This window comes from Trichosurus vulpecula, chromosome 1, assembly GCF_011100635.1.
Source record: "Trichosurus vulpecula isolate mTriVul1 chromosome 1, mTriVul1.pri, whole genome shotgun sequence".
Lineage (NCBI taxonomy): Eukaryota > Metazoa > Chordata > Mammalia > Diprotodontia > Phalangeridae > Trichosurus > Trichosurus vulpecula.
Genome location: NC_050573.1, coordinates 545,036,571 through 545,050,072, shown reverse-complemented (window position 1 = coordinate 545,050,072; position 13,502 = coordinate 545,036,571). Strand labels below are relative to the sequence as shown.

The 13,502-nt window shown below is 35.7% G+C and overlaps 1 protein-coding gene across 1 annotated transcript in view; it reads left to right on the top strand.

Annotated features, from left to right (window-relative positions):
• The window catches only part of DCAF10 (DDB1 and CUL4 associated factor 10), a 59,969-nt gene that overhangs the window by 19,640 nt on the left and 26,827 nt on the right, over positions 1-13,502 (top strand). The window contains exons 2-3 of the mRNA XM_036741536.1: positions 6,746-6,859; positions 10,843-11,040. Of these exons, the coding sequence (XP_036597431.1) occupies positions 6,746-6,859; positions 10,843-11,040 (312 nt within the window). The remainder of the gene's footprint in view (positions 1-6,745; positions 6,860-10,842; positions 11,041-13,502) is intronic.

Below are 13,502 nucleotides of genomic sequence, written 5' to 3'. Positions count from 1 at the left end.
AATAAAGAAATAAGTTTTTACCTGGTACAAGCACAGAAACTACAGAATTACCTTATAGGGGGACTCCTGTTAAGGTGGCAGTTTGTGAAATAGGCAAGGGGTGGGGGAGAGGGGAATACCATTTGGTTTCCCTGAAATCATATGATTTACAGGAAAATGAAACTATCTCTATTTTGAATATTACCTTGCCTGAGTTATTCATAGGGAAGCTTTCACAATCTTGTATTCCACTCAGCTCTAAAAAATGATGATTATGAGGAATACAGGGAAGCATGAAAAGACATATATGAGCTGATCCTGATGCAAAGTGAAATAAACAGAATCAGGAAAACAATCCCTGGGTGTCCCACCCTACCCAGAACTTTTTTCCTCCTCCTTTCAGCCACCTGCCTTCCCTTAGGTAAAGTCCCATCTTCTGCAAGAAACCTTTCTCAGTCCTACTTAACTTTAACACTTTCCCTTTGAGATCAGCCTTCAGATTATCCTGTATTTACCTTGTTTGTTTGCACACAACTGTTTACATGTTATCTCCTCCTTTATACTCAGAGCTCCTCGACTGCCTTTTAACTTTCTTTTTATCCCCATGTTTCAACAATCTGACTAGCAGTTTCTGTTGGGGTGTAAGATCCACCCACAGCCAGCACCTGGAAAGCTTCCAACAGCACAGGTTCTTTTGATCTGCTTAACTAAGGAAAGCAAGGTGAAGGGTTGACAAGTTTACTTTAATCCAGCATACAGACAGCATTCCCTTAGTTCAGGGGAAAAAGCCAGAACCCTGAACTTCAGAACAAAATTCAAAAAAATTGCAAACATCGACAGATAGACCCAATACAATTCATAGTTACCAACATCTAGGTTCAGCCCGGGAGCTCAGAACAAGGGCTGGCCCAGAGTGCCACCACTGCTGTAAGAGAGCTCCAAGGAACAGACAGCCAACCCCTGGTTTTTATATCTTTTTCAGTGTCAGGGGTGAGTCACACATGCGACTCACCCATGTGACCTAGAATCCTCACAAAGAGGCGGACTTAAACCCACATGGTCTAAAAGCCTCTGCTCTCCCAGACTTGTAAACTAGGCCCTCCCTGGAGTTAGCCCCACCTTGGACCCCACCTTAGTTGCCAATCCACACCCACTAAGGTTTTACACCTAATAGGGGTTTGGGCCTGGGGCTTAGCACCTAGTAAGACTCAATCAAAGACACTGAATTAATCAAAAGAAACAAAGGCCAAACTATTCAAGGGCACTTTCTGAACTAAGTGCTAAGGAGCCCATTTTGATTACCAACACACCCCAGAGCATAGCTCAATGCACAGCACACAGTAGGTACTTAATAAATGCTTCTTGACCTGATTTGACAATGACTACCACAGTATAAATGGAAAGAACAAATAAAAAAGCAACAACAAAATAAAGAACAAATTAAAAAAAGCAAAAGGAATGCTGTGTAATTATGATGACCAAGGTTGCTTCTTTACAAGAAATGAGAAAATGTACCTCCCCTACCTTCTTTGTGGAGGTTGGAGGAAAGTGGCATAGTGTATTGCATATGTTCTCAGAATTAGTTGATGTGTTGGTTGGTTTTACTGAACCATTTATTCCCCTACTTTTTAAATTCTTTGTAACAGGGTAGCTCTCTGGGAGGAAAGAACACTGTATTTGGAGATGAAGACAATGTGAGAACAAAAATATAAATAAATTTTTTAAGCCATTCACTCCTTAGTTATAGTTGTGAAGGATATGATTGCTAAGTATGTTTTCCTCCATTTGGTGGGTTTTTTTGGTATCAATTTTTTAAATCCTCCTTTAAGTCAAAACTTTGTCCCTGCAATTAATTTTGCATATATTATTTTGTTATTAGCACATTTCTAAGTTCCCTCCTCTCCCATTTCCTTTGATTACCTGAAGTGAAACAGTGATTTCTCTTTTCTTGTGGGCTGTCAAGTTGAGTCGTCGCCTCCATAGTGAGACCTAAAATACAAACCTATGATGTTGTTTGCATAGGCCCTTGACATTGGCTGGGGGTACAGACTCAAATAGAACGATTTAAATAGTTCAGTGCTGCTGTGTTACTTCATGATGCTTTCACCTTGTGGGGTGTTTCAGTCTTCTTGACTTGTGGCTTCAGCTGTGGTTATATTTGTTATATATTTCCTTTTCTGAGGCTGGTAGATTGGAGGATGTGGAAAACAATTATGAGCATCCTACATACCTCAGTATTCATTATCTGAGTCCCTGCAGTTATGTGTTAGCATTTTATTTTTGCTTGGACTTGTGATTTCTCATGAGGAAAATGCTTCTGCCAGTGTAGATCAGCAAACAGTTCTGTAATATGGTCTTAGACTGTTACCTGGGGGCACTGAGAGGCTGTGATTTTTTTTCCCAAGTGATAGTATGTGTTGGAGGCAGAACCCAGGTGGTCTGGATTTAGAGACTTGATTTTATCCAATTACCTAACCTTGTGGTTGCTAAGGAAGCAAAAGTCAGCAAAACAAAAGTTGTTATACCACAAAAGTACTCAATAGTGAACTATTTGTAAAATTAGTCCCCATTCTCTCTTTTTAACTGGTGTTTCTTTGTACTTCTTTTCAGTCCATAACAATCTCTTTGGTCATTGTCTCCCTAAATGTCTCCAATTCAAGAAAGAATGATTTGAATATTAAGCAGCCTTTGGGAAAATTAACAAAGCCCTTAAATATTTTTGCAATGACTCTCACTATGATTGTACTGTAACAGTCAAAAGTGAAGTAAAGGATGTCCTACTGTACTGTTATGTAATTTTGTGAATAAATTATAACATAAATATCAACACTTGATATTCATTGTTTTAAGAATTAGCACAGTCATGCTAATTATTAAGTTGTGACTGTTAAAGGTAAAGTACTGTACTTAAAGGATGGCTTACTGTGCTGTTATACAATTTTGTTGGATAAATTATAGCAAAAACAATATTTGATTTACTCTTTGTTCTGAGAGTTAGCACATAGTTGTAGTTATATATTAAATTTTGTTAAATAGAAGATAAAATTATGTTCTTTATTTTTTGTTTTATTTTTCAAGACAAAGTCCCTGTAAAAATTTTTTTATCTGCTGTTTTTTGTTGTTGTTGTTTGGACCCCGACTAAGTAGATTCACTTTAAATAGCCTTTTCTCAGTGCTACTTTTATTTAAATAAGGAAGTCCTCTATTGCTGTGACTTCATAGTGTGTTCCCATTCCTTGGTTAGGCTTTACCTAAATCTCTTGATCCCTACTAGTCATTGTCATAACACAGAGAATTGTTCTATTTTGGCTCTGCTGCTTCTAGTCGTTGCTAACTTCCTGGGATACTTACGTACTTGTTTCATGTTACACATGTCCCCATCGCCTACCAAATGGGGCAGTGAATGATTCTGGCATTGAAGTACTACTGTTCCCTGGTGGTAGCATACCTAGGTCACAAGATAATTTTTAGACAAAGTAAAGCCTCTTAAGAACTGCTATTTAAAAATAATTTTGAAGTGTCAGGAGATATTTCAGAATTCGTACATATCAAAGAGTCAAGCCAGCTTTTATTAAATGCCTGCTATGTACCTGGCACTGTGCTAGGCCCTGGGGATACAAATACAATAAATGATGCAATTCCTACTCACAAGGAGCTTACATTCTAGTGGGGAAACAACAAAGACATATGTAAATATATACAGAATAATTATAAAGAAAATAAATACAAACAAAAAGCAGTTAAATTACAAGTTAGTTGGAAAGGGAGGAAAATAGTAATTGAGAGAGTTGGGAAAAGGCTTTATTTACATAGAAGATGGTTCCTGAGCTGTCTTGAAGGAAGAGAGAGATTCTGTGAGATAAGAGGTAAGGAGGGAAGGCTTTCTGGACTTGGAGAGGTGGCCATTGCAAAGGCACAGAGACCAGAGACGGAGTATCCTGTTTGAGGACCAGAGAGAAAGCCAGATTAGCCGGATCCCAGGGGAATAACGGACAATGAGACTATGCAGATAGGTCGGAATAGCTTTAAAAGCTAAACAGAGGAGAGGCAATAGAAAGTCATTGGAATATATTGAGTAGGACAGTGATGTGGTCAGATTGACCCTCAAGGAAAATCACTTTGGCTGTAATGTGGATGTTGGACTGAAGTTGGAGAGAGACTAGAGTCAGGAGACCAGTTAAGATATTGCAATAATGTAGGAGAGAAGCATTGAGGGCCCAAACTAAGGAGGTGGTAGCTGTGTGAGTAGATAGAAAGGGTGGGTGTGAGGGATGTTGTGGAGGCAGAAACTGTTAAGATTTGTCACCTGATTGGTTATATGAGGAGAGAGAGAATAATGAGTATAATGCCAAGTACTAGGAAAAATGGTAGTGCCTTCTATAGAAATTGGGAAGTTTGGGTGAGGGATAGGTTTAAAAGAAAAGGTACTGGGTTTGGTTTTGGATATCCAGTTTGAAATATCCAATAGGAAATTAGTGATTTGAGATTGAAGCTCAGGGGCAAGACTGATTCTGGGTAGTTTGAATCTTGGAGTCATCAGTATGGAGATGATACTTAAACCATGGGATCTGACAAAGTCACCAAAAGGAGTATTGTGAAGAAAGGCTTGGAGAATACCTATAGTTTTGGTTTATGATGTGGAGATGAAACAGAAAAGGAGACTAAGAAGAAGTGGTTAGACATGTAGGAGGAGAATCAAAGAAGAGTAGAAGAAGAAGACAGAAGAAGTCAACAAAGTCAAAGAGCCTACAATAAAAGCCTCCAAGAAAAACATGAACTGGTCTCAGGCCATGGAAGAGCTCAAAAAGGATTTGGAAAAGCAAGTTAGAGAAGTAGAGGAAAAATTGGGAAGAGAAATGAGAAGGATGCGAGAAAACCATGAAAAACCAAGTCAATGACTTGCTAAAGGAGACCCCAAAAATACTGAAAAAGATACTGAAGAAAACAACACCTTAAAAAATAGACTAAGTCAAATGGCAAAAGAGCTCCAAAAAGCCAATGAAGAGAAGAATGCCTTGAAAGGCAGAATTAGCCAAATGGAAAAGGAGGTCCAAAAGACCACTGAAAAAAATACTACCGTAAAAATGAGATTGGAGCAAGTGGAAGCTAGTGACTTGATGAGAAATCAAGATATTATAAAACAGAACCAAAGGAATGAAAAAATGGAAGACAATGTGAAATATCTCATTGGAAAAACCACTGACCTGGAAAATAGATCCAGGAGAGATCATTTAAAAATTATTGGACTATCTGAAAGCCATGATCACAAAAAGAGCCTAGATATCATCTTCTGATATTCTAGATCCACAGGGCAAAATAGAAATTGAAAAATCCACAGATCGCCTCCTCAAATAGATCCCAAAAAGAAATCTCCTAGGAATATTGTCGCCAAATTTCAGAGTTTCCAGATCAAGGAGAAAATACTGCAAGCAGCCAGAAAGAAACAATTTGAGTATTGTGGAAGCACAATCAGAATAACTCAAGATCTAGCAGCTTCTACATTAAGAGATCGAAGGATATGTTTACGTATATATATGTATAAGTGAATGTGTATGTATTTATATATGTATGTCTGTGTATATATATATATATAGAGAGAGAGAGAGAGAGAGAGAGCGGGCACAGGGTGAGTTGAAGATAAAGGGAAGATATCTAAAATAAAATCAAATTAAGGGATGAGAGAGGGAGGTAGGGAGAGAGAGAATAGGGTAAATTATCTCGCATAAAAATGGCAAGAAAAAGCAGTTCTGTAGGAAGAGAAGAGGGGGCAGGTGAGGGGGGAATGAGTGAATCTTGCTGTCATCAGATTTGACCTGAAGAGGGAATACCATACATACTCAATTGGGTATCTTAGCCCACACGAAAGAAGAAGGAAGAAGATAAAAAAAAAAGGTGGGGGGGATGTTAGAAGGGAGGGCAGATGGGGGAGGAGGTAATCAAAAACAAACACTTTCGAAAGGGGACAGGGTCAAGGGAGAAAATTCAATAAAGGGGGATGGATTAGGAAGGAGCAAAATATAGTTAGTCTTTCACAACATGAGTATTGTGGAAGGGTTATACATAATGATACACATGTGGCCTATGTTGAATTGCTTGACTTCTTAGGGAGGGTGGGTGGGAAGGGAAGAGGGGAGAGAATTTGGAACTCAAAGTTTTAAAAACAGATGTTCAAAAACAAAACAAAACAAAAAAAAAAGAGATCATTGGTAACTTTGAAGAGAGCTATTTCAGTTTAGTGATGAGGTCAGAAGTAAGATTAAACAGTTATTGCTTTAAACTTGTGTAATTATTTACATAATTATTGTTCATTGAAGCATTTACATATTACTGATGGTCAGGAAGTATGTAAAAGATCACGGACTATTTGATCTGATTTAAATAAATAGACTGTGGATAGTATTTAAGATCTAGTTTATCAGCTCAGCCTATCTACATTGGTAGAAATATAGGTTCAAAAGTGTATTTTCCTAATATTTTAATGTGTTTATGTAAAATAAAGCATACTTCTGAAAATTGTGCCTATTTTGCAGTTTGACTTACTTTCTTTTTAACATTTTTCACTTTGTAATCATTTGTGTTGAAGGACTATAAAATAACTTTAACATCTTTGTATTGATACTTGGGTCTTGGGAAATGTTGAATTTAGGAATTGAATGTAAAATAGACATGAGTAAGCATAGTTTCACTGAAAAGAGTAAGACTTTATTGACGAAAAGAAATGCTAGGAATCTTTAAAAAAAAAGAAATAATGTTTACTTTTTTGTAGGTCGGTGTTGACAGTTGCTTGTGAACAGACTGAAGTTCTTCTTTTTGACCCCATATCTTCGAAGCATATTAAAACGCTTTCTGAAGCTCATGAAGACTGTGTAAATAATATCAGGTTAGTAAGTTATTTGTAGAAAATAATAAAAACTCAGTGTGGTCTTAAATGTTATATTTTACAAAGAGTTGAAAGCACAAAATATCTCATTTTTAGATATCTTTGAGGAGTGAGATGTTCCATATGCCTTTGAATATTTCAAATAACCTTATCCCCTTGGGAATGAAAACTTCTGTTAAATACGCATATACATATCATTTATATGTGCCTAAAATATGTCTCTGTGTGTGTGTGTGTGTGTGTGTGTATGTGTGTATGTGTGTGTGTGTGTTTGTGTATATGTATACCTGTACATTTCTGTCTCTATCTTCCCAGAATGTATTTTATACTTCCTTACCTACTTAAAACACAATGTGAGTTAAACTTGTCTTTGTGACTCAGGAACTTCATTATGATTTGCAGTTATACTGTGCTACAATATAGTGCTGCCCTCTGGCGTTTTCATGTGTGTACACTTTTTTTTTTTGCCTCTGTATGAGGTAACTCAATCCTGCTGTACTTTTTGATGCCTTTTATTTACTTTTAATAGTTTTCTGTCTCCTATCGGTGTCAGTGTGCCTGTTCTAACCCCATTTATTATGTCTTTTCAATGAACTATAAAAACGGATAACCAAGGTTCCTCAGGATCTTTGATTTTTAGCACTGAAAGGGACTTTGCCAGTCATCTTGTACAATCTCTTCATTTTACAGCTGTGAAAATTGAGCCCCACTGAGTTGAAGTTACTTTCCCAGTCACACAGCCATTGGCAGTTAGAACTAGAACTCCCAACTCATAGTCTTTCTGTTCTATCACATTTATAAAATTTATGTGTATGTTTAGTAAGTCTTTTCCAAGTGAGCAAACGTTCTGCCATGATTAAAGTATATGAGTTTCATCTCAGAGGCCTTAGGGGTCAGAGAGGTTTGGATTTATTGGACCACTGTTAGAGAAAGTTGAAGCTGCTTGATAAAAGACATCTGGTTAAGTGAGGTGTTACTTTGTAGATTTTGGGGATTGCAAAAAAAATGTTATCTTGTGGGAATATACAAGATATAAATTAATTGTGCAGAGCCTTTTTTTTATTTGCTTCTGGTGGTGGTAGAGAAAAAAATGACATTTAAATTGTACTCCTTATAATAACAGTTTATTCTTGTAAACCCGGTGGTTTTTACATGGTAATTTGTTGTTAAATCATTGATTCTACTACTTTTGTAGTGCCACATATTTTTTTTCTTAATGTTTTCTTGAAGAGTTCGTATAAATTCTCACAGAGTTCAATATGTTAGGGACTCATGTTTTGTATTTTGAAGTAAATTATACTTTTGTTAAGGCTAGTATGTCTAATTATGGAATATGGAAAAAATAGTCATTCATCTTTAGAATTTTAAATGTTTGAAATGTAGTTTGGTCTTTTTTTTGTATTTTTCTTTAAATTTAAACTCATGCTCTACTATGTAATATTTTTGCCATGAGTATTGAAACTAACATATCTCAGATATTTTTCCACTTAATAGTATTTTATTTTTTCCAATTATATGCAAAGATAGTTTTCAACATTCACTTTTACAAGATTTTGAATTCCAAATTTTTTCTTCCTCCTTTCCTTCCCCCCTTTCCAAGATGGCATGCAATCTGACACAGGTTCTCTCAGATATTTTTTTTAAAAGGATTTAGCTTTGCGAGGAACACATTGGGAGAATTGGGGGAGAAGATAGGGTATTTTATCCTATTTAAGTCATTGCAGTTGCCAATTAATAGAATGTTCAAGACAATCTAAGATGTTGCTGAAGTTTTGCAGTATTGTAGGATCTTATATTGTTTGTACTCCTAGGTGTCTTTGTGGATATGTAGGTGGATTTTTGATGCAATAGAACTGAACTGGGGTTTCTCCAGGTATGTATGGGTGATTAAGGAGTGTTCAGGACTCATTTTTTTCCTAGTGCATCTTCTGATTTTAATCTAGTATGTTCTCTTGGAATTGATTTACTAATAGTAAGTTATAGGCTTTCCAGTTGTCTTGAGACTCCTATTTTTTTTGTGTGTGTGTGTATGGTAAGTTTGCATTGAATTGTCCATTTTGTAGAGGGGAGGGGAGAAGGGCTGATTGTCTGGATTCCTTGCATTTCTACCTCTTTTCTACATTTTGCAGTTCATTAGCACTTCTCCCCGGTAAGGAGAAGTTATCTTGGGGGTCAGTGAACATGGCTACTATACATTTAATTATGTGTAGTTGTCAAATAAATTATAGTAGAATGAAAGATAACTGGAAAAAATACCCTGTTGTCAATTTTTTCTCTGCCTATCAGCTTTAGTAAAATGGATGGGATTGGGGTTGGGATTGGGATTGGGGGAGGCTATGAATAATGAATAAACATTTTTTTTTTACCTGTAGGTCTTCATTTATCCATGTTATCTTTATTTTACATTACCAGGAAAAAACTTATCACAGTTGGCTACAGAATTGGGAATTACAATTGATATATCCATGAAAGTTTCTTTCTTATTCAGAGATTAGTATTTTCCCAGAAATGAATTGTTGCAGATATCCAACATGTATTTTGTAGTTAGAACTTGTAACGACAATGTGCTTTTTTCTTATATTGATTACTCAGGTGAGAGGAGGAAAATTCCCCCGATCGACAGTATGTTTTATTGTTTTGGGGGGAGGATGATGGAGTTTGAATCCACACCATTGATTCATCGTTCAGTCCCGACATTCCTTATTTGTAGGGGTTTTCCCACCCTGAAACCCTCTTCTCTCAAAAGGTCTTTGGTGATTAAGTGGATGTGGGAATGGTAGATTTCTAACTCAAGAGTTGCAGCTCATTTTAGGGAATCCTAACGCTCGAGTGCCCTTTTTTTGGTTGTTTACCTCCCATTGTGCTGTTGGGAACGTATTTTTAAATTTTAAATTTAAATTTAAATTTATTTATTTAACATATTTGGCAGAGAGGGAAAATACATTGGTTAGTGAACATATCAGAACACATTATTTTAAAAAGAATTTTATTGCTTTGAAGTAAATATTTCAATGATAAAGTGTTGTCAAATAGTGTGTGTGGGGGGTATACTTATATCTGGGATATATTCCCGTTTAATGAAGTTTTTACTATATTTGTAAAATTTAAAAATTAATGCAACTTTAAAATCCATTTAATCAAATTTAAAGACAAAATAAACTTTGAGAGTCGTCGTATAGTGGTGGAAAGCCTTTGGATTGGGAATTAGTATTGTAATCTAGGGGTTGGGCATCAGGCTTCTACAAAACCTTAAAATACTTTATAAATGTGAATTATTGTTATTATTATAAAATTCCAAGTTTAAAATTATTTAGTTGACCTAAGATTATTTCTTATTGCTATTTGGCCAAATACATTGAATCTGCCATTTGGCAACTTTTGGTACTAATGCTTATAAATCCATTTACTTCTGTGAAGGGGAAGGCTTATTAACCATGGTAAATGTTTTGCCTCTGGTATTTGCTCAGAATGTGACCTTGGGCAAGTCATTTATTTTAACCTGTATGAGCCTCAGTGTCCTCATCTCTAAAATTAAGAGGCTGAAATAGATGGGCCTCTAAGCTTCTTTCTAGCTCCATATTTATGAACAGACTGAAAAGTCCATTTTAGCAAACTTTCATTAATAATGGTCCTTTACCTTAAACAGCTTTGTCCATAGTAATTCCCTTGCCACTATGTCTTCCATTGGCACTAAAGTGTTTTTTTTTATATGTAGCATATGTGCCAGATTTGCTTTGGATTATGAGTTACACATTAAGATTTCTATCATCTCTTGCCTGTTTTATTTCCCATCCCAAACAGAAACTGAGAATGTCTTCCTTTGTCTTGACTATATTTCAACTTTACCCTCTTGGTACCACTGAGTATCTTTTAAAAACCATTTGTGACATGATTTTTCTTTTTACTTTTCTGATATGAGATTGTTGGAACAATATTTTAGAAGGAATGAACTGATTTTACTCTTTCCTTTATTTTTTTGGTAGGTTTCTGGATAATAGACTGTTTGCAACATGCTCTGATGACACTACAATAGCCCTTTGGGATCTGAGAAAATTAAACTCAAAAGTGTGCACTTTACATGGTCACACTAGCTGGGTGAAGAACATTGAATATGACACTAATACAAGACTCTTAGTTACGTCAGGATTCGATGGAAATGTCATCATTTGGGACACTAACAGGTTTGTGAGGAGGAGAACAGAGTAAACTGTGAACAAATTCATGTGTTCGTTTATAATAAATCTTTAGAGCAGAAGGTGACTGAATAAAAAGGTAAAAAATCCAGATCATGAAACTATAATTTGCTGTTTCCTAGTCACTTCTTATATGTGAAGAATTTGAAAAGCATAGCAAAACTTAATAGATTTGTTACTAAGTGCCCACAAAATGAGTCTGTCTGGTTTAAAGAGAAATATTTTCATGATTCCCTACTTAGAACTGAAGTATATTGTATTAATAGATTACTTCTCTAGTACTGCTTAATAATATAATAATAATAATGCTTTTTACCTAAAATAGTCTTTTATGAAGAATGTTTTCTCCTCCTTTTTTCTTAGTATTTATAATGCAATATTTTTACTTGAACTTCCTTGTGCTAAAATGTTAGTTGTTAGTGAAAAAAAATTGTTATTTGAAAAACTTTATATTTACAATGTGTTGTTACTATAAAGAAGAGTAGCGTGGCAGAGCGGATAGAGAGCTGACTTTTAAGCCGGAAAGACCTTGGTTCAGATCCTGCCTCTGGCACATACTGGCAAGTTACTTATCCTCTTTGTTATGGGCAGTTCTCTAAGACTCCTACTGGCAAATAAAGTGCCAGCCTACATTGGTAAAGGATGTTTCATCATTAAGGAGGATTTCATACCAATGAAATCACAGGTACAGCCCTAAATCTCTGTTAGAGAATAAGTGGTACAAATAGTGAAATTTTATAAATGTTCCACTTTCCAGGCCAGATGTAATCTGTGATTTAGAGAGAGAGAGAGAGAGAGAGAGAGAGAGAGACTGCCCCTAGTATAATGATGCAGACCAGTGATGTCAAACTGAAATGAAGTAGGGAGCCACTAAACAGTACAGAAGAATCCCTGCAGGCTATATATTGACTTGGAAAACCACATATTAACATTGTCTGTGTTCTGTTTTATTGATTTTGTTAAATATTTTCCAATTATATTTTAATCTGTTTGGGCCCCACTTAAACATTTGGGATTGTTTTGACACTTCTGTGTTGTAGACTTTTAGCAGCACCAATCTCACCCTTTAGAGTAGGGATCCTTAACCTGAGGTTTGCAGACTTTTTAAAAAATATATTTTATAGTTGTATTTAAGTATAATTGGTTTCTTTTGTAACTCAAGGTATTTTATGCATTTAAAAAGATTATTCTGAGAAGGGCTGATAGGCTTCAAAAGGCTGCCAAATCGGTCTATAACATACACAAAAAGTGAAGAACCCCTGCTTTAATGATAATATGATATGTTAGGTTGGATGTGTGCTACAAGTCTGTAGTATATATGAATCAGTGTTAGCAGATTAGGAAATTGTTGTTTTAGTACTTTGATTTCTTGGGTGTGAGTACACTATCCATTGGTATAGGTTGCATACTGCCATCCTTAGTATGTAGTTTCATGAATAATTATGGCTAATTAGGGAGATATAGTAGCCCACTGTTGTTTATTTCTTATCTCAAGGCAGCCTATTGTGGAAAGAGGAGTCTAAAGATTTGAGTTTATCACACATGTGACCATGGGTACAGTACCTAATTTTCTTGGAATTAGTTTCTTCATTTGTGTAATTGTAATAGTAATGGTGAGTCCCATCTTCCTTAAAGGAGCAAATGAGAAATGTATGTCAATTTATTGTAAAGTGTTATATAGATGTAAAGTAATATTATCATCACCTTTCTTCTATTGGTGCATCAAGTGTTAAGAGGAATGCATACACTCTCATCTATTAAACAAAGAAAGTTATAAATGCATTTAAAGTTTTTTGAAAGGGATGACTTGTCATGTGATTTTAGATGGAAATCTGCCTCATATTTTTCATGTTTAACATTTGTGAATTAAAGCAAGTTTTGGGGAAATAACCATTTTAAAAATTGGGCAAGGAATTAGTAGAATTTCTTAAGTTAGTGGAAAATTAAAATTAAACTGGTATTACATTTTGAGAATACTAGCATTGTTTAGTCTGCTGATAGATCTGGACTCTCAGTACTCAATGTGCTGGTAGGGATGGTAACAATATATATAGTTCCATAAATCTTCCCTACAGGTTCACCCAATTAAACAGATATCCTAGTTCTTTCAATATTTCTTCAATAGAAGATTGTCAAGTAGTAGGATAGAGTACAGCAAATGTTTCCCATTCCTCCCTTGTTCAAATAGATCTAGAAAATGCACTAGACTGAATCCTAATTGGAAAATTGAAGGAAAACAAAATCACAATGAATCTTTTTTTTTTAGCCCAGGTCAACATAAGGAGACAGAGAGATCCTCAGATATTTGAAGATAGGGTCTGGCCAGAAGAATATCATTGTGAAGCTCTCCATTGTGGGGAGAAAAGAGAGGCTGTGCACAAAGGCAAGAGGTCTCAGATTCGGGGTAGAGAGGGCTAAATTTGTGTAGGGTGCAGGAACAGGTACCAGCT